The 21,701-nt window shown below is 40.5% G+C and overlaps 1 protein-coding gene across 3 annotated transcripts in view; it reads right to left on the reverse strand.

Moving 5' to 3' along the window:
* The window catches only part of ZDHHC2 (zinc finger DHHC-type palmitoyltransferase 2), a 72,161-nt gene that overhangs the window by 44,998 nt on the left and 5,462 nt on the right, over positions 1-21,701 (reverse strand). For all 3 annotated transcript variants that reach the window (XR_006201481.1, XM_042934397.1, XM_042934396.1), the window contains exons 2-3: positions 3,517-3,543; positions 2,328-2,422 (exon numbers count right to left, since the gene is read on the reverse strand). Coding sequence is in view for 2 of the 3 variants with exons in the window: in XM_042934397.1 (XP_042790331.1) it covers positions 2,328-2,422; positions 3,517-3,543 (122 nt within the window). In the remaining variant the exon portion in view is untranslated. The remainder of the gene's footprint in view (positions 1-2,327; positions 2,423-3,516; positions 3,544-21,701) is intronic.

Here is a 21,701-nt window from a genome sequence, read left to right on the forward strand (position 1 = left end):
TATTTATTCTTGAGAGAGAGAGGGAGAGACAGAAAATATTAATTTGAAAGCTGTTGCAATGAGATGATACATAAAGTCATAATGTAGATAAATGAGAGAAGTCCAGGGATTGCTCTCTGGAACAATCCAATGCTTTAAAGTTCAGGAGATAATGAGAAATCAGCAATGGAGACCAAGATGGAGCTGCCACCATGAATAAAAATGGAATTATTTGGATGAGAAAGTAAGTAAAAATATTCTGGAAAGAAAATAATGGCATGGTATATACAGGAAAATACATGCAATTAAAAACCACTAGAATATAAAGTGGGAAGCCAGAAATTTAGACAAGACTCGTGTTGCCAAACGAGGGAGACCGGCCTCTGGCCTGTGGGACACGTAGAATAACTGAATACATAGAAGACATAGAATCGAAGAGTTAAAGTTGATTTTAGACCTCCAGCTTCAGGGTGAAGGATGGATTTTTACAGCGCTCCGGGAAGGGAGTGTAGGCAAGAATGTAAACAGTGAAACCCTATAGGAGACTGCAATGTCTCAAACAAAAGAGATGATTGAGATCCTGAATTAGGGTAATGATAAGAAAGAAGGAAAGAAAGAAAGAAAGAAAGAAAGAAAGAAAGAAAGAAAGAAAGAAAGAAAGAAAGAAAGAACATAAGAGAAACAAAGAAAAGAAAAAGGGGTTGGAACCAAAAAAGAAAAATTAGGAAGTAAAAACATCAGCAGGATTTAGATATTGAGGGAGGGCCAAGGAAGCCAGAGAACTCTGGCAAGGCTGCCAAGCTTCCAGAAAGGTGGAGAGTTGGAAGGTTGAGCTGGATGGCAGTGGCATTAACCAGTAAAAGAAACAGATGAGTCATGGTCTGGGAAGGGAGAAGGGGGTGACTTCAGCTTTTGATGTGCTGCATTTGAAGTCTCAGTGGATTAAGGAGCCATGTTTGGCAGGGAGATATGTAAGTTTGCAACAGGAGAGGTCAGAGCTGGAAGGAGATTTGGGAATTGTCAATACAGAGGTTATAGATAAAGAACCAGAAAGGATAAGATCATCCAGGACAGGAGTCAGCATTCTCCTTCAAACCTACAACTAAGGCCAGGATGGCAGTAAGAGAGATAATAGGAAAGAAGCAACCATGGCAGGGGGAAGGAAAAAGGGGTAGGAAACAAAAATAGGTAGAGAGTAGAAGAAAAAAAAGGCTGTATGTACAGCATTTTAGGCCAACCATACCATTAATTCTGTGCAAATACCTGTGGTTTTATTTTTAATATCCTTTCCCAGGTCATACAGCATTTTTACCAGCCTTCTGACCACAGTTGCATTTCAAACAGATTACTTCCAGGAACAATTTGCAACAATGCCTAGACCTATCTTTTTTTTTTTTTTTTTAAACCTGGCCAACTAAAACCACAACATTATTGCTGGAACAAAGTTTATTTCAGTTCAACAAACATGTACTGACTAAGTGCCAACGGTATAGAAATAAGTAAGGCATAGTCCTCTGCACCCAACTTTTAACCAGGGTGAAAGACTTAGAAACAAATACTTAGTCAGAATGATCTTTTCACAATATAAATTTGACACTATCACTCTACTTAAAATCTTCCGTAGCTGAGACTGCTATTTTTCCCCCAATGTCCACAATTTCCTTCTTCTGACATGGTTAATATGGTTAACATGGCCACTGAGAATAAAGACTAGACTCCTAACCTTCTGTGCAAGTAAATGTGGCCATGTAACTAAGTTCTAAACTAAGTGGAAATGGCATCGCAACTTCCAGAAAACATCCTTAAAGGGAAGGACGCTTACTTCTACTCCTCTATCCTACTTTTTTTGACCTGCTGTCTGGAAGGTAGACATGATGGCTGGAACTGGAGCACCCATCTTAGGCCAAGAGGTGATGTTGGAAACGGAGGATACACAATAAGCTGTGGACTGGCTACAGACTTTGAATATAGAGAGGATTAGTTACATTGTTATTTTGTTATTATTGTTTCTGGCGGCGAACAGCCAATTAATATACTGTTAGTGTGATAATTATAATATAGCTATGTCCACCTTCAGCTCTATCCATTCATTCATCCACCCTGCTGCCTGACTCTTAAGTAGAAATGGAACACACCACAGAATTAGGATCAGAAATATAATACTAACCCAGTGCAAAAATAATATTTACAAAGTGAAAATTCAAGTATTTACCAACAGACACATTAATGTAAACAAAGCAATACGCTCACTAAGTGCAACATTAACAAAAAGACATAAAGTTCATTCTTCAGACATCAGTATTACTGATTTCCAACTTCAAGATAACTTTACTAATATTTTAACTTACTTCTTTTGAAGGATTCATTGGTAATGTAAAGATAGTTTTCCAATATGACCAGACGAACATTGCAAAAAGTAGATGATAAGCAATCAGGCACACAACTAAAATGAGAAAAACATAATTATCATTAAAATATGCAAATACACATTAAAATCATAGTATTCACAAAAGATCTGCTTGTTCTAAATGAGCCAAATTCTTCAATAACTTAATTATTTCATATCCCATGATCAGAAAGCTCTCATCTGTAGACACCCCCAATCTATTAGCCAAATGGCTAGAGAGACCTTTCCTACGTTATAAAAGTCAGGCAGCTGTGCCTTCAACTTTAAATAATAAACACGGCATTAAAAAAATGTTAAAACTTCAGGCTTAAAGAACTTCACAGACGAAGAATAGCAAAACCAGTTCCTATTTGAGGAGGTATTTGCTAATTTGGCTTCGATGTAGTCAAATCTGTTGGCACTGATTGTTCTAATAACTATATATTTAAACAGAGACCATCTGGACAAAGAGAGATTTTCTCCAACAGGAGTTCAAGTGTCTTGTTTATCACATGGGACAACTTTTAAGAAAAGTATACTTCGTTCAAGCAATGTATATAAACACACTTTGTATGGTGAAATATTTAGTTGTGAAATACTGTATTAGGCAAGCACAAAATATTCTGTATGTGGTGACAATGAACAATTCTGGAAAATACACTAATATATAAATAAATTCTATAAGATACAGTTGAATAAAATGTTAGTTTAAAATACAGCATGCTTGGTATTTTAAACTGTATGACAATTTCTTAAAGCATGATGATATGCATAGAATCATTTAAAAATTCAGTAATCCAATGAGGCACTTAAATCAGTGTGAAATGGCTGCAGCTAATGATATTTTCCATGAACTATATGGATGACTCAGGAATGGGGTAATACTCTGAGTTGAAACAGGAGATTGTTGATACTCCTGTATTTTGAAGCCACCATGAATCTTTGGCACAATGGCTACCATTTCAAGGGAGAGGTCTTTGCCAAATGTCTAACAGAGTTCAGTCTGGGGACTGAGAGAAGTCTTTAACCCCACCATGACTCCACATTCTCAAAGTATAATTTATTAATTCCAACCAACTCTACAGGAATACTATTTTTAAAAAACTACTTTTACAATTTCACATCTAAAACAATAACAAAACATATCTTACCTTGTTCTCCAACGTTTTCCATGGACACTATAGAAATAAGCAGAAAACAGAGATTAGTAGTAGATTACGACATTTACGGCAAACAACAGAGCCTGACGGAGACATAGGTCACTTGAGTAGGTTAATAATTTGGCTCCCCTTCAAACCAACATCGTTAAATATTTGTTCAATTTTATTTAGAGGAGAGGTGACTACTGCTGGGGGACAGGGTGGAGAAGGAAGGCTGGTATTGTTGGTATTTCAGCCCTGACGCCACACAGAAAACAACCCATCAGGCGTCTCCTTGTGGGTCTTATTCCTATATCAATTACTTTCTTAGCCTTCCTCCCGAATCAGGGCTCAGATAAAAGCAGTGTTCTCCATGTGAGGACATTTTCAGAGGCAAGTATTGTTCTTTACAAGTTGGCAACTGCCTTCAGATAACTCTCCAGGAGACTAAAATGTTGGATCCATGGCACACGCTCTGGTCAAATTTCTAGAAGTGCAAATTCTTATGCCCAATGGCTAATGGCTCCCTAGTGTACAATGAGAGATGCAGGGAATGTGCCTGAGAGACTGTCATCTTTGAGGGGCTTATAAATACCCCAAGGTAGATGAGGTCGCTAGATTAGGGACCGTTCAGCTGAAATGAGCTGGGACAAGAAACAGTATCTAGAAATAACCCGGGCACTTGTCCTACCTCCTATATTGTGTGCTTGTTTTGTTTCCCATTTGGTCTTCCTCCATTTGTACTAAAGTCCATTTTGGAGGTTTTGGCCTATCTCAAAGTTGGAAGTTGTAGCCAGCAAAGATTTGGTATTTCCTGGAATTTAATTTCATTGCCTTAAGAAGCACTGGAACCAGAGTGTAATGTTGTGAAAGATTTTTAAGATTATCTGATCCAACAAACATCCTTCCCAAGAGAGCTACTGAATGTTAGTTTAGGGTTTCTAGAGGCAGCAGGAGCCCATGGTTTTGGAATAAGTCCATTCCATTATTGGACTGCTCTAAAGAATGATTACAGCATTATAGTGCGCTGAAATTAGTCTCTTTGTGGCTTCTTCCTATGGTATCCAGGCTTCTAACATGTAGCATTAAACAGAAAATCTAAATGACAGACCTTCGCGTATTTAAAGTTATTGAGTCTCCGTGAAATTTTCTCTTTTAGTCCAAATATTACATGACTTCCAGATCTCTCGCCAACCTTGATGTGGCTTCTTTAAATACAGTACTTCTTTGATTCTCAATTTTCTTTAACATTTTTTTAATGTTTTTTAAAATTTATTTTGAGAGACAGAGAGAGAGAACACATGCATGTGAGCAGGGGAGGGGCAGAGAGACAGGGAGAGAGAGAATCCCAAGCAGGATCTGTGGTGACAGCACAGAGCCAATGCAAGGCTTGATCTCACCAAGTGTGAGATCATGACTTGGGCCGAAATCAAGAGTCAGATGCTTAACCACTTGAGCCACTGAGGTGCCCCTCCTTTAACATTTCTGATGCCCAGAATGGGACAGGCAGACAAGATGGTGACCATGCGAACACCTTCAATATTATCACTATGGGTCACAATTTTAATTTTCACTTCAAAACTTTATTTGCCTAATTTCATCTTGCATTAGCCTGATTACTTTCTGGTCTGTACCCTACAGTGGTAATATTTTGCTTTAGAGATTTCTAACTTTCCAATATCCCTAGGAATTTAAACCTCTTCCCCAACTAACTGCGGTACAACTAGGCAACAAGGACTCCGGCTTGTTGAAAAAGCCTAAGGAATCCCCACACTTTCTTGGCACTGATGGCATACAGGAAGAGAGCAAGTGAGGATGGTAAATCATCATCATCCGAGTTATCAAAGATGTTCCTGTTTGCCGCGAGCACAATGATGGCCTTCAAGGATTCCATCTTGGAGTCTGGAACCAGCCTAGACACCGCAAGGCTGGCGGACTGGGTCACCAGTTCTGTTTTCCAGATGCCCTGTCCTCCTAGCGCTCCCCTCCCTCATTACTCATTCCTCTAAGAAATGGAATGAGGCGTCCGAGAAAAGGCTGAGTGGTCAGTTATCAGTTCAGAATTACTAAGAGTGAGACTTTCTGTTGCAGTATTATCTTTAAAAAAACTCTTGGGTAAAAATAAAACGTAAAATCCAGGTTGAAGATTGAGACTATGGGCCAAAGCAATAACCCCTAATACACAAAAGGGTAACAAACTGCTTCTTGATTCAAACCTGGCTTGAATAAACATTCTTAAAAATGTATGCTAAAAAAAAAAAATGCATACCCTCCCTTATCTCTTTTGCATGCATTATCAAGCAATCATTTAATACAGGGGTCAGTAAACTACAGTCCTGTTCCAAATACAGCCAGCCCCCTATTTCTGCAGACAAGTTTTTACTGGAACACAGACACACCCATTTGCTTACGTGGCTATTTTTGTGTTATAATGGCAGAGTTGGGTAGCTGTGACAGGGACAGTATGGCCGTATTTCCTAAAATATTTACTGTCCAATCCTCTATAGAAAAAGTTTTCCAACCCCTGTGTATTAGAATTCTTCAGAGAAACAGAACCAACACACCCACACACACACACAACACCCCCCCCCCCCCCACACACACACACACAGTGAGAGGAAGAAAAGGGACTGACTGAATTTAAGGAACTGGCTCACATGATTATAGGTATTGACAAGTCTGAAATCTGAAGAGCAGGACAGCAAGCAGAAAATCCAGGAAAAAGTTAATGCTGCAGTCTTGGGTCCAAGGCAACCTCAAGGCAGAATCTTTCTTCGGGGAACCTCAATCTTTTCTTTTAAGGTCTTCAACTGATTAGAAAAAGTCCACCCACATTATGGAAGGTAATGTGCTTTACTTAAAGTCTATTGATTTAATGGGGCGCCTGGGTGGCTCAGTCGGTTAAGCGTCCGACTTCAGCTCCAGTCACGATCTCGCGGTCCGTGGGTTCGAGCCCTGCGTCGGGCTCTGGGCTGACGGCTCAGGGCCTGGAGCCTGCTTCCGATTCTGTGTCTCCCTCTCTCTCTGCCCCTGCCCCGTTCATGCTCTGTCTCTCTCTGTCTCAAAAATAAATAAAAAACGTTAAAAAAATAAAAAAAAAATAAAGTCTATTGATTTAAATGTTATTAATCACATCTAAAAAATACCTTCATAGAAACATCTAGACTGCTGTTGAACTAAACAACTGGCCATCATAGCCTACCCAGGTTGACACAAAATTCATCATCACACCCTGATGTTATAATTGAGTCTTATTCCAGAAATCTACTAAGAATATATGTGTTGATCTTTTATATCATTTCTCAAGTGGTTACTATTTATTATATGATTATTATTTATTATAAAGCAATAAGTCAGAACTACATATAGCAACATAACTATGTACCTCCTAGAGAGAAACTAATAATAAAATCCCTTTTCATACTCTAAAAACCCAACTACAAATAATCCCATCCAAATTAAGTTTACTTATACATCCTTATGATTGTTTAGGATGCTATCAAATCCTATTCTCTAAACAGCTCTAAAAATATTAGAGCAGATTTAGTCTCAATTGATTTAAATTCAATCTTGATTTAAAGCAGGGAATCATGTGATTCCTTTGGTGATTATACATTTAAGAGTTGGTTATCAAGAAGCATATCTATTGATAAGAAGCAGCCCAGTAAGCTGCTGTTAACTTAAATCTAGTTCGACTTTCAGTCATAAGTACCTCCAAAATCCAAAACTTCAGATACTAAAATACGCCTTCATAGTAGGAAAAAAAAAAAAGTACTTTCCCCCCTTAAATTAGCAAAGAACAGTTATGTAATTGTTGCTAGAACAATTTGGTTTTTAGGTACTTTCACTGCAGATGTATGCTGCTGTGATCTTTCTATTTCTTAGTCTGAAGTTTATTTGTCTTGCCTTCAAATTCAAACTCTCTTTTTTGGAAGAATAACTTACCTACACTGCATATACACAGTAACTTTTCTATATAAATCCACAGCACTATTTCCAAATTCAGTTCGACACAGATACACCTCAGACCCATGTATGCAGTCTAATAATGAAGGATGCCAACCAAAACTAAAAATCTGGTTCTAATGAATGAACTGTAAGAACAACTTTATAGCCAAGCTCTATTTTTTTTTTTTTTTTTTTTTTTTTGGCGGGGGGCAGGGGCGGGGGGAGCTTATCTTTAACTCATTTATTGAAAAACATCCACTAACTACTCTATGCTTACACTATTGGGGATAAAATAGAAAATGTGATTCCATCCCTGTGCTCAAAGAACTTAAAGTTTATGAGATCATTTTAATTGAAAGTTAAAACTAACTGAAAAAACAAGGAAAGTTTTTAAGGCATTGTGAATTAAGTCATCGAAGCAGTTGAAATCAAAAATAGTAGTAGCAATACAAATATGCTTTACTATCTCCTGTCTGAACCAAGTCTCTCCTTTGACCTCATATCTCGGGCAGCTATCCCATTTTTCCGGACTTTTCACAAGAAAACTTATTTAAAAAATTTTTTTAATGTTATTTATTTTTGAGAGAGAGAGAGAGAATGGGAGAGGGGCAGAGAGAGAAGGACACACAATCAGAAGCAGGCCCAGGCTTTGCACTGACAGCAGAGAGATCGACGCGGGGCTCGAACTCACAGACCACAAGATCAGAACCTGAGCTAAAGTCGGACGCTTAACTGACTGAGCCACCCAGGTGCCCCACAAGAAAACTTATGTTAGCGATCATCCCAATGCACTGTCTCTACCCCCTCTAACTTCCTGTTAGTTCCTGAACCAACTCCAGCTGGCTTTTCAGCCCCGTATTCTACTGCTATCATTCCTGTTCAGGTCACCATAGCCCTCCCTTGCTGCTAATTCTCAATATTCAAGTTACTCTAACAGAACTAATTATGCTCTTTTTGTTTGCCAAATTGACAGTGAATTCTCCGACTAAACTGGCCGGTGGGAACCCCTTGACGTGGGATCCTTTGTTCCTTCAGCTACTTTCCAAGAAGATCTAGCTTATTGTTCGGGTTATTACAGATCAGAATGTGGGTGGTAGGAGGTACATGACAGATCATTCCTGTGAATACTAGCGACACTGCTACCAGACCAGCTTAATGACAGACCTAAGAAAATACAGTATTCTGATCAATACTTCCAGCTGAATTCCAACTGCATTCCTTTCTTCCTAACAAATGTCTTCTAATTAATTTCTTTATACCAGATCTACTTACATTTTACGTCTTTATTAAACTGTGTCTTTCCTTTGTTATCCTCAGATGTCACTGATTTTATTGACAACCGCAGTCCATGCCTTCCTCGCTGACCTCATCTCATGCCCCCTCCCCTTCTTGGGCAGAAGGCTTCAGCCACTCCAGGCTGTCTTGCTTCTTGAAAGTGCTAACATCGTCCCCTCTCTAGATCCTCTGCACTTGCATTTAACTGGTTGGTAGGAGACCCGGACTCTGGTCCAATCTTCCTAATATGTGTGACTTTGATCACGATATTCAGCTGATCTGTGCTTTGATTTTGTTGTTTACACAAAAACTTGTACTTTACCTGGACAGTTCCTCTGGCTCTAAAATTATCCTCAGTCCTACACTGTCTGATGTATTCTGACTTTTAAAAGACAAGGAGAAAAGTCACTCTTCAAATAAATTTATCAGTGGGTTTATGTGAACTGTTTTGTCAAGGACAGAGTGGTAGCTTCAGAACAGAAACGAAGAGAAAGGATAAGGCCTCATAAGGCAGAACTTCCCAACACATGGCTTCCAACTGGGCTCCAGACTAACATCCTAACAGCCCTAACCACAAACATCATGCCAGGCAGTCTGCAGTCCTCCCTGGGTCCCCACACAATTCCTTAAAAACTCATTTTATAATAGGAAAGCCATCATCTCTTTTAAAATGGAAACTGATAACGTCATCTCACTAAAAACCCTCCCATGGCTTTGCACTGAATTTACAATAAAGTCCAATCTCCTTTACATAGGCCTCCATGGTCGACCATGATCTATCTGGCTCCTACTTACGTCCCCAAGACCACTTCTCCTCACTCATCCTGCTGCGCACCAAGCTACAAACAGGCTGGCCTTCTCTTCCTAGAACATACTAAACCTTACTGTCTTTACTCTGTCTGCAAAGCTCTTCCCCAGCTCCATTGTTGGCTAGCTCTTTATCATCCTTCAAATTACGATTTCCATGTCAGTTTCTCACAGAGGCCCTCCTGTCCAGTTCACCCCTGCGATCATCACAATATACTGTTTCTTTCTTAGCACTTAGTGCAATCTGTTAGAGGTTTCTTTCCCATGTCTCTCACTGAGGTTTGAGTCCTGGCTCTGCCCCCTGTTTGAGGTTTTATCTTGGCCAAGTTACTTAGCCACTCTGAGCTTTATCTCAATATTTATCCCACTGGGCTGTTTTATGAATTAAACTACATGAGGTACATAAAAGCACCCAGAATAGAACCTGGTGTTAAATAGCAGGGCTCGATAAATGTGAGCTGAATATGGAACGTAAGTATCACAAAAGAGGGAAGTGCCAGGAGTATGCGTTCCCCAAAGTTTGGTGTTAACTGCCTTATAAACAACCTGGAGTAACAAGTATACACTGCATTTTTAGCTTGCAGGAATGCCACAAATTTCTGGAGGATGCAATGAGAAGTTGAGGGAAAGAAGTTGCTGGAAGAGTTTTTCAGTGCGAATAAGCAGAAGAATGCAGGTGAATTACAGTGGGGGCAAATTAATACGAGAAAAACTAAATCGGCTGTTTGTTAATTTTTGTGTGTGAGAGAGAAAGAGTGCAAGTGGGGGGTGGGGGAAGGGGCGGAGGGAGAGAGGGAGACCCGGGATCTGAAGCAGGCTCCAGGCTCTGAGCTGTCAGCACAGAGCCCGACAAGGGGCTCGAACCCAAGAACCGTGAGATCATGACCCGAGCAGAAGTCGGACGCTCAACCGACTGAGCCACCCAGGGGCCCCTAAACACGTGATTCTTTAAACTATATTTTCTTTTCCTGCCCCTTCCAGAGCTCCTTTCTTGCCAGTGTGTCCCCACCTGCACCCCGCCCCCACGCCCACCATGCCCTGTGCAGGTTCTGAGAGAGCCTGACACACATCAGAATCTCTGTATCAGGACTGGAGCTGCATCACTGTGGGGAAAGTCAGCCTTCCCAGGTGGTTCAATGCATTCCTCCTGCCTCTAACCCAGAATTTATTTCTAACAAACTATACTGAGCTAAACCATGTGCTAGAAATTACCAAAACAACCACGCAAGACTGGAAAACCTTTCCCAGAAAATGGCACAATGCAACCTCAAAGACAAAAGATGAACCAGAGTCAGCCAGACAATATAAACCACGAGACAGGAAGTCTCTACCTTAAAAATAGGGTACAGTCCAAAAGGTTATGCAAGGCGTTTGTCATCTGGGTGGTGAGCCTTCCGTATTAGCCATCAAAAGCTTTTCTAATGCATAACCCACCTGCAACTATATTGCAAAATTATAAATGAACAATGTTACAAAAAATTAGAAATTCTGTGGAGAGAAGCCTTTTGAACTGCAACAACCACACTCACTTCCTTTCCACAACTATAGACAACAGCCAGGAGTCCTGGATTAGCTGGTTTGGGAAAGTACCACACACTGAGAGGCTTCAACACCAGAGAACTGTTTTCTCAGTTCTGGAGACTAAAAGTCCAAGATCAAGGTGTTAGAAGGATTGGTTTCTCCATAGGCCTCTTTCCTTGGCTTGCAGATGACCATCTTCTCTCTGTATTTCACATCATGTTACCTCTGTACATCTCTATAACCAAATTTCCTCTTCCTAGGACACCAGTCGGATTAGGACCCACCCCAGTTAACTTAATTATTTTAACCGAATTATTTCTTTAAAGGCTCCATCTCCAAATACTGTCATATTCTGAAATCTTGCAGGTTAGAATTTTAAGCTATGGGTTGTGGGGAGACACAATACAGCCCCTAACACTCTCCAAATAAGACTGAAGTTCAAGCAGGGTGAAGTCTGGTGAGAGTGAGAGGGCATCGGCGGGCTGGTGAGGGGCAGGAGTCCAATGTCAAGGGGTGAGAAGAAACTAAAGGAAGGGACAGTATGCTGAATGCTTACTATATGCTGGGGATTGTACTAATATTTTTTAAATGTTTCTCTCATTTAAGCCTTATAGCATCTTTCAGGGAGGTATTATTATAATTTTAAAAGTCAGGAAGATAGTCTTACAGAGGTAAAATAACTTTTCTAATGTTATTCAAGTCATAACATATGGAGCTAGGATCTAAATATAAGTCTGCCTGACTCCAAAATTCTTTCAAGGATTCCACGTGGCCTCCTGGGCTCTGATTACACACCCCCTGGGCTTCTCTGTCCAGGACAGCCGTTCCTCCTTCGTCGCTCTCACATCCTACTGGCCTGCTTAATACCATGTGGCCCCCTGTCACTTCTGATTCGGGACGCACTGGAGAGCAGGGTTTAAAATGTCCTCTTTGTCACCCTTCTTCCAGCAACTAACTTAAACACAACCTAGAACCAGATCGTTTTACAAACTTTGGACACAAATAACTTAAATATTTGGTCATATTTCAGGGTAGTAGTTGGACCTTGGCTTTCCTGAGTTCTCAATTCAGGAACTGGGGAGGACACTGAACCTCGGGCCCCTAGGACAGGAGTGAGACAGCGATGCAGGAAAGATTAGGAGATGGAACAGGGGTTTGCCGATCCCTCGTCAGCAGTAGCGGGAAAGAAAGATCATTTTTGAGGTCAGCACTCCCCAGCGCACACACCCCTATGGTACGTCTCCCACTTGTAGAAACTGGCCATGAAGACAGACACAACTTTCATCTCTCCTGAAATGGTAATTTGTATTTCTTACACATCAAAATCCTCCCGGTTAGAAGTATTTCTCTCTCTCTCAAGAATCTATTTTAGTAACTTGACCATATCACTGCTCCAGATAGCTAAGAAGCTCTAATCTACAGAAACAGTATAAAATGCAACTTACCCAACTAAAAGCTGGGAACACGCACTTGAATCATTAAGAATGTGTAGGTCTTTCAATACATCAATTTTTAAAGGGAAGTCCCATGATTTTAACTTTGTCCCATGATTATGGCCCTGAAAAACTTACTGCCACTTTCTCCTTGGCGAAGAGGAGGGCAACTCCTAAATCACGGACTGTACTAAGCAGTGCAGTTAAATAAGGAAATCTGATCTCAGGGTTGGTCCCTTGATCTTTGTGTCCTCCTTTCAAGGCTTACTCAATGGAATCCTATAATCCCCAGTCTCAAATTAAAATAGAAGAGATTCCCCGTGCCAGCAAGTTGTGCAGATCTCAGTGCACACAGAGTTACTCATCCTGTTAGAGAGAATCGTATGGGCCCTCCCTCTTCCACACATGGCCATAATCACCTCAAATACCTACAGTGCCTGGGTCTTTTCAAGACCAACTGCCTCTCTTTCCAATTCCAGACGCCCTTGTTTGGGTTGGGCCTGGCAGGCATGGCTGATTCCTGTGAACCATGCAAGGCTCTAGGAGACACCACACCCCCTGCAAAGTCCCACCTGGTTCCCGCATAAGGGTTGTCCACTATGAGGAAGACAGTCAAATAGGGATTTCAGATCCTGAAAACGTTTCCTACACTGGTCAGAAACAAGGTTGTCAAGTTGGAGGGGCGTTCATGATTACACTGTCCAACGTAAACTATCACCTTTCCTACACGTTTATATACATATTTATTTATGGGTAGCAAGCAAAAATGCCACTCGCGGTGTGGTTATTTCGGCACTTAAAAATGCGTATTATAATACAGAGATAATTGTTGTAGTATATCTTTAATGTCATTAGGTCAATCTCATGATCTGGTAGAATCATCACAGAGGACAATACTGAGAGTGTTTTGTCTTCACTACCAACCATTAGCTGTCTTGATTAAGTAGAAAAATTAATGCTTATTTGCTTCTACAAGGAAACGGGCAACCTTCTAAAACCTCCTACAGTTAGCAACTACATGTCGAGTACTAAATGACCAGGGTACCTATTACACAGTGCATTAATACGTTTAAAAATTGAACAAATATTTCTACGCTTGTGTAAATTCTTTGGCATTTATGCAGTACTCCAGAGGAAGGAACCGTAGAAAGCTGTGATTCCAACCTTTGTGTCTACGAGGCTCATCAGAATAGAATTCACAGCAGCACCCCTGAAGGGAGAAATCAAAAGATTTAAAACAACATCAGCACCAGCAACAATTCCTGCAGTATTGCACTGGGTCACAATGTCTATTCGCACACGCAAGGGTATCAAAGGGGGACTCATCCTTCAGTACTGAGTCACTGGAAAGCACTATTTTCTCTTGTAACTTCACGGCCACATATTCACATAGTAAACCCACACACACAATCTTTCTTTGATCTCAGCTTGAATTAGTACTTCCCTTCTTACTTGCAAGCAGCCATCCCTTTGCCCTAGACTGCAATTACTCACACGGCACCAGCAGTCTCCACCTGACAGTAACTGCAGCAATATATATTCAGTTGCAGCAAATTTGATACAATTTGACATCATCATAAACTGGCAGTCCGCAGATGAAAAATCTTCACTGCCTCTGCTGTATGATCCATTATGTTACAATAGTGCAATAGTATACAAATACCGCCAATCATATGGCAGACATATTCATTCATTCGTGTACGTAGGAAGTTCTAAAATTTGTGTACAGAATTGAGTAAGACAGTCATCAATATTTGGACTGAGTCTCTTCCTTGCTCATTGTGTGAGCTGCATCCTGTTTCCTGCCTGGATCTCTCCCCAGTTGTACGTACTGATTTTCGCTTCTGTTTGTAAACCATTTTCACTTACCCTAGACCTGCAGGCAATACCGATTCGTGAACTGTGTAGTCCCTGTATGGTGGGTAAGGATCTAGTTCATGATTAATACCGTAGGTTACTGAAGCATCCATAGAAACAGGTAAGTTTCCCCCACTTCTCCCCGCCAACTCATGTTACCAAGTGTATATACCATTTACACTTGTGAACGTGTTGCTTTTTAAAAAGATAAAATTTCTACCAGTTAGCATTAATGCTCTGGATACTCAAAAACTGTTGGTGAATTTTAGACTATGTACAGTGGGCCAGCAGCTCTCAACATCTCTGCCTTGGGCGGACCTGATGGCCAGCATTTCATGAGGGACACACTCTCCAGGAATGAAGCCTGCCTCATGGGCAAAACGCGATTATTCACAATTCCCAGACCACCAACTTTCCTGCTGGGCCATAAGGACAAGGCAGTTAAAAACTGTTACAGTGACATTGGTGTGGACCTCACAGACACCTCTGGAGACTTTCAAATCTGGATGTTTACAAGGGCATACATATACAGGCTTCTCTGGAATCACACTTCCATAAAAAATCACCTGCTAGGAAAACTGTATGCTGATCCTCAAAAAACAAACAAACAAACAAACAAAAATTAAACTACCATATAATCCAACATTACATTTCTGGGTGTATACCCAGAAGAATTGATCTCAGGGACTTGAACAGGTATTCACTTGCACACCCATGTTCAAAGCAGCATTGTTCAGAACAGCCGCAAGGTGGAAACAACCTAAATATTCATCAACCAATGAATGGATAAATAAAACGTGGTCTATACATACAATGCAATATTACTGATCCTTAAAGAGGAATGAAATCCTGACACACGCTGCGACACGGATGAACCTTGAAGACATTATGCTTAAGTGAAATAAACAGACACAAAAGAACAAATACATGATCCCACTTATGTAAGTTACCTAGAAGAGTCAAATTCATGGAGACAAAAAGTAGAATGATGGTTGCCAGGAGCCAAGGGGAGAATGGGGCCTATTGCTTCATGGAGACAGAGTTTCAGTTGGAGAAGATGAAAAAAATGCTGGAGATGGATGGTGATGGCGGCCCAGCCATGTGCATGCACTGAATGCCACTGAACAGCACACTTAAAACTGTCAAAATGGCAGATGACGGGGCACCTGGGTGGCTCAGTCGGTTAAGTGTCCGACTTCGGCCCAGGTCATGATCTCACGGCTCATGAGTTTGAGCCCACGTCGGGCTCTGTGCTGACAGCTCAGAGCCTGGAGTCTGCTTCGGATTCTGTGTCTCCTTCTCTCTCTGCCCCTCTCCTGCTCATGCTCTCTCTCTCTCAAAAATAAACAAACATTTAAAAAAATTTAAAAAACAAATAAAATAAAATTGCAGATGGCTACAATAGTACATTTATTATGTTATAAATATTTATTTAACATATATATATTTAAAAAATTTTTTTAAGCTTATTTATTTATAAGAGCAGGGGAGGGGCTGAGAGAGAGAGAGAGAGAGAGAGAGAGAGAGAGAGAGAATCCCAAGCAGATGAGGGGTTCAATCTCACAAACTGTGAGATCATGACCTGAGCCAAGATCAAACTGGACCCAACCTACCAGCCACCCAGGAGCTCCTGAGTTATATATATTTTACCACAATAAAAAGTTTTAAAAAATCACTTGCTCTAGAGCCTATACTCAAACTGAGAAATTAAGGTAATATCCAACTCGAGCTAAAGTTTTCTTTCTCACATCTGGCTGTTTCCACAATTAAGGGTTTTTGTTCTTTAATCTTTTCAGAAAAAGGAACCTCAGAAGTGGTAAACAGAGAAAAAACTCTGCTGAGACGTAGATGTCTGGCTAGGCATTTCCAGTGAAATGCTTCATTCATGAGCTTTCCCAGATTCTCAGTGCTTGGGATTCAAAAGAATGTCTGGGCAAAATTACAAATTCCACTCCTTCTCGACCTTCTCAGTCAATAGGAAGTGGATGAAACTGTGAATGAAAATCCAAGGACCTCAAGGGTCTTGGACATCCACTTCATACACACATCGGTCTTGGACTGTTAGCCTTAACTCAAAGTTAAATTAGGTGCAGCATACTCTGTTCAACAAGGGGGGGCGCAGGGAAAGGGGAGTTGAAACATTTAGAAGATCTTCCTTTTTTTAATCTAAAAGGGATAAAAAAAAAATGTCAGCATGTCACGGGGAGATTTCAGTCATCTGAAAACTATTAAAACAGAGTCTGAGGGCTTCGAGCAAAATGCATTTCACTTTTCAGTGATTATTTTAACTAGTGCTAATATTTTATATGTTCTAAATTATTTCTAATTGCTCTTTTAAATTTTCAAATGGATTCTACAATTAGTTTTATCAAAATTCTTATTACAGATGATTATACTTCAATATCCAGAAAGGGGGGAAAAAAAGGTATTTGATTGTTGAATTTGTGTCTTAGTTTGCTAGGGATGCCGTAACAAAGTGCTGCTGACTGGGTGGCTTAAACAATAAAACATTTATTTTCTCAAAGTGCTGGAGGCCAGAAATCTGAGATCAAGATGTCGGCAGGCTGGGTCTCCTCTGAGGCCTGGCTCCTTGGCTTGTAGACAGCCATCTTCCCCCTGCATCTTCACACGGTCTTTCCCGTGTACCTGTGTCCAAACTTCCTCCAACGAGTATTAGAACTATCCTAATGACCTAATTTTAACTTAACTACGTCTTTAAAGGCTCTCTCTCCAAACAAAGTCAGATTCTGAGTTACAGAGGGTTAGGGTTTCAACATGAATTTGGGGGGAGTGAGGGAGGGAATTCAGCCCATAACTTGAAACCATAAAAATATTACAAAGCTGTTTACGAACATCTGAGTGATCAAATAATAAAAAGGTAAAAGAGATAATACTCTCATAAAGGATTCACGTTCTTTGATGCCTAAAATGTCTACCGGGCTCACAAAAGGCTCAAATAAACACGTTTAATTTGTCTCCTTTCATTTAAGCAAAAGTAAGTATCGAATACTATTGTCTACAATCCTCTGTGTCAGGGAGACATTGTTAGGGTTCTCATTAAATTTTCTGTGGATTATCTACATATAATAAGAAAGTTCAGCTTGCCTAATAGAGTAAAGCCTTCTTAAAATTTGGATTGAATAATTTCAGATCTCCCAGCAATCCACACCCTGGTATATAGGTTTCTTTTTGATAAACTTTTAAAATTTGGGGTCTTCAGAGTAGAGTCAGTAATAAATTCAAAATAAAAATTCAATATCCACATTATTAAATTCTCAGTTCTTATTTTATGTGACATGTATTTGTTGATTCCTACCTGCTCTCTAAGACCCCTTTCCCCCTTCCTCACCTCCCTTCCCCCCTCCCTCAAGCTTCTCCTTCTCAGTCTTCTTTGCTGGGTCCTAGTCATCTCTTGAACTCTCAATGTTTTGTCTCTACTCACTTTCCATTTATTACCCCAGGTGGGACAAATGTATCCAGTGTTAACTCTCCGAATCCATTTATATGCTGAAGATTCCCAAATGTATTCCTCCAGTCCAGACTTTCTCCTAAATGCCAAAGTCACAAATCCAAATGCTCACTCCACATCTCTATTTCAATGTTAACATACCCACCACTGGTCTAAGATCACCTCCTTCTACCTGCAATTTTTCCATCTCAGCTGACTGCCATCCTTGAGGGTGTTTAGCCCCAAAACACTGGAATCCTATTTACTCTTTTTTTTTCCACAACTCAGGTAAATAGGTCTGGAAATTCTGTGGTTACTACTTTGAGAATACATCCACTACCCCCATTACGGTCTGATATACTATTTTTTCTCACCTGGACTGATGAAGTAGTCTACTTGTTACACAGCAGTAGGAACGATCTTTAAACATAAGTCAGAGTACGTCACTGTAGTACTCAACATCCTGCAATGGATCACTTCTCTCACCCCAAAATCTTCCCAGTGGTCTACGGGGCTTTATATAATCTCTGCCTTTTCCACACCCCTTCGACCTTGTCACCTATGTCTCTTGCCCCATTCCCTCCTCTCCAGGCAAAATGATCTCCTTATTCCTCCTCTAACTGCTTGCAGACTCCTGTCTTAGGACTTTCAGCTGGACTGTTCCATCTCCCTGTGATGCATTTCTTCCTCACACCAGCATGGTTCAATCCCTCAGCATCTCTAAGGTTATTGCTCAAATTTCATGAGCGCCCTTCCCCCCACTGCTACCATATTTAAAATGTGAATCTTCCACTGGCATTCCCAATCCTCTTTGCCTTGCTTTTTGTCATGACACTTAGGTCATAGAAGCTACTTGTTTAGGTTTCTTATTTGTTCTCCCTACCCCTGCAACTAGAATGTTAACTTTAAGAGCAGCAAATATTTTTGAATGAATGAATAAATTAAAAGGGCATTCTTTAAATCATGGATGGTTGAAACGTACTCAATTCTTGGATTTGGTAATTATTTGTTAAATGCACGTTTGGGGGGGGCCTATAATGAATCCCTACTCCTTACCCCCTTCCGACTGACATCCTGCTCTCAGTTCTTAGCTTTTAGTATGTCCTAGTCCTGGAATAGGTGACATTTCATTAAAAATATGCTATGATCCAAGCCTGATTAAGGCAAACCGGTCTCTCTCCTTCACCCCTGCACATTCACTGACCTCCCTAGAGATGCCCTGGATAATCATTGGTCGTAGTTAAGTACATAAATCTCTTACTGTCTTTCTTCCTAAAACATGTCATATGGACTTGCCTACTTAGAAATAAATTCGATCACAGATTAGCCCCTGAAGTTTGGAGCAGGCTTATGACTTCCAGTTCGCAGCTCATAATAGAAATCTCTTACCTTGTCTGTAAGTGGTATCAGGTGTCTCTCATGACACCTTGACGTCAGCTGTTTTGCGGCAGGCTGCTTTTCCCATTTGTACCCCCAAAGTGAATAACATGTGCGGTAGAGAGACTATATTTTAAGGCACACCATCTTTCATATCCCTGCAAATTTGGTGAGAAGCCACACTTCAGATTCATCTACCTACAACTTTGAGATGACTCTTGGGCCCCCAAAAAGATCAGGGACAGACTCCTGTCTGAATTTCAAGACACCTCGTTTGAAACACACCCTTCAAATACGGTGAAAATCCAATGTTTACATAATGCAACTAACACAGAGGCAGAAACTTGATTTTTTTCTCTCTATAAGAAAATACATAACCATGACAAAGCATTTCAGTTTTCCAAATTTCACTGAATTATAATCCAATAAGCCTATAAAGTTCTTGGAAATACATGAACTGCTTTTTACAAGGATTATATCTACCATAAGATGATCATGAAAACAAAGTGCCTTAACACTGCTGTATTCTTAGGATATTGGTTTTAAAGGACATTTAAAGAACAAGTTTTTTTTGTTTACTGGTGTTTATTTTGCTGATGCACTCCTCTGCTCCTGTAGGGTGGCAATGCTTGTGGATAAATCCAGAGAGGTCAAATTAAGTATAACAGGAATGCTTAATTTACACTTCACAGGAGGGGAAATTTCGGGATGCCGCGGAGAAATACTGACAAAGAAATAAAACTCAATCATCTATAAAAGCCCTTCTCTGTCATTTGCATTTTTAAAATGTAATCACCAACATGTCTAAAATGAACTGCCATCAAGTACGCATTTCAGAGTGCAGAGAAGCGCTAAATGATAAATGCGGCATGTAGTTTTCGCTGAAGAGTGCCTCCAAATAAAAATGGATTTTGTAACATTTCTGGCACTAATATTGATAATTGAATTTAAAAGTCGCAGTCAGATGAAAAGTCAAGTGAGGGAAAATGCTACACAAACGTTTCACAATGTGACATAATTCTGAAAGGAACAATTTCAAGCAGTCGTGGTTTGTTACTTTACTGCTACCATATGCTTCTTAAGAAATCAGGTCACCTACCTCCTCCCTGCTGCCCTCGCCCCACCCCCTGCCCTGTAAATTCCACCTTTTTGCACTCTCAGCTTTGACTGAGATAAAAATTAAGATCTTACGATAAATTACCCTTAAGGGAATTGAAAGATATTTCAACGATTTTCTAACGAACTATGAAAGAAATTAATTCAATTATGTCCTACTTTTATTATTAGTTCCCTGTGGTACCTCTAAGTGGTAATATAAAATCATCGGGTTCCACAACGTATTGAGACTGTCTTTCCAAACGATCTTTCTTTGGAAAACTGTTTTCCCAACAGAGAACATTAAGGATCTCTGCCATGTTCTAATATATCATTCTGCAAGTTAGTATTTCTACAGTCATGACAAACAGTGCTGGGGTCTCAGGGGACTCATGAACTCACCGCTTCCTAGAGAAAAGGAGGCTGAGGGATGTGATACAGCCATCAAAATACATGAAAACAGCACTATAAATTATAAAATGTAAGTCATGCTTCCATCACGAAAAAGCACAAATTTCCCATCAAGACAAAAAGTAAAAGCAAACAAAAACATTCATGAGAATTTTCTCACTGAGAACTCATCCACGTTCATTTCTGGGATATGTGACTTTTTTTTTTTTTTTTTTTTTTTTTGGTCTTCCTGGCACTTCTTCCTACCGTGGAAGCCAGAAAGATCAAACACCTGCTCTTGCTGAACCCTGCTGCCCGGGACACGGGCACAACAACCTCAGCTCGGCCAGCCGATGCTCCTGGAATCATCTTTACAGAGTCCTAGGGAGTGGTGGTGGTAGTTCCTGCACTCCTTGAGGGCCGCCACCAGGACGGCGGCTCCCACAAAAGGCCATTCCTCTGGTACAATGTCAGCTTCGCTTCACCCACCTGTTCTTGGGTTTTGCCTATTTTCTAAGCTAGTTTCTACAGTCTTTCCATCAATGGAAAGGAGTTGTTTTCAGGAAGTTCTCTGCTTCCTCAGGTTCATCCACCACATCACATGCCCTGAGCTGGGAGCACAGTAAAAGCTGCCCAGGCGTCAGGTAGGAAAGGACGGAGCTGAAAGAGCCACATAGTTCATAGCAGGAGCAGGAACTGCTGGTCGTAATTCTACTCTGAGATATTTACATGTGGTCAGATTCATAATATAATTAGAAATTCATTACTACCGAATGCTCTCCATCAGCTCTTTTTTTTTTACCTACTTTATTGATTATTCGTTCATGCTGGCCCAGCAACCAATTCGTAGGCTCATAGGAGCAGGGAATTTTGTTTTCCATTTCTGCTTTCCTACCTCTTGGCTAGGGGGGTGGCATTCTGAAAGGGAATAGCCCCTCTCCTTCTGCCCAAGCCAGACAGAAGGGTTCAGGGTTCCCCACCCCTGCCCCGAGGTACTTTTTTTCCTAGCTATTAGGAAAAGATCTCCATTAAGTTTTCCTCTAAAT

The sequence above is a fragment of the Panthera leo genome, chromosome B1, assembly GCF_018350215.1.
Source record: "Panthera leo isolate Ple1 chromosome B1, P.leo_Ple1_pat1.1, whole genome shotgun sequence".
Lineage (NCBI taxonomy): Eukaryota > Metazoa > Chordata > Mammalia > Carnivora > Felidae > Panthera > Panthera leo.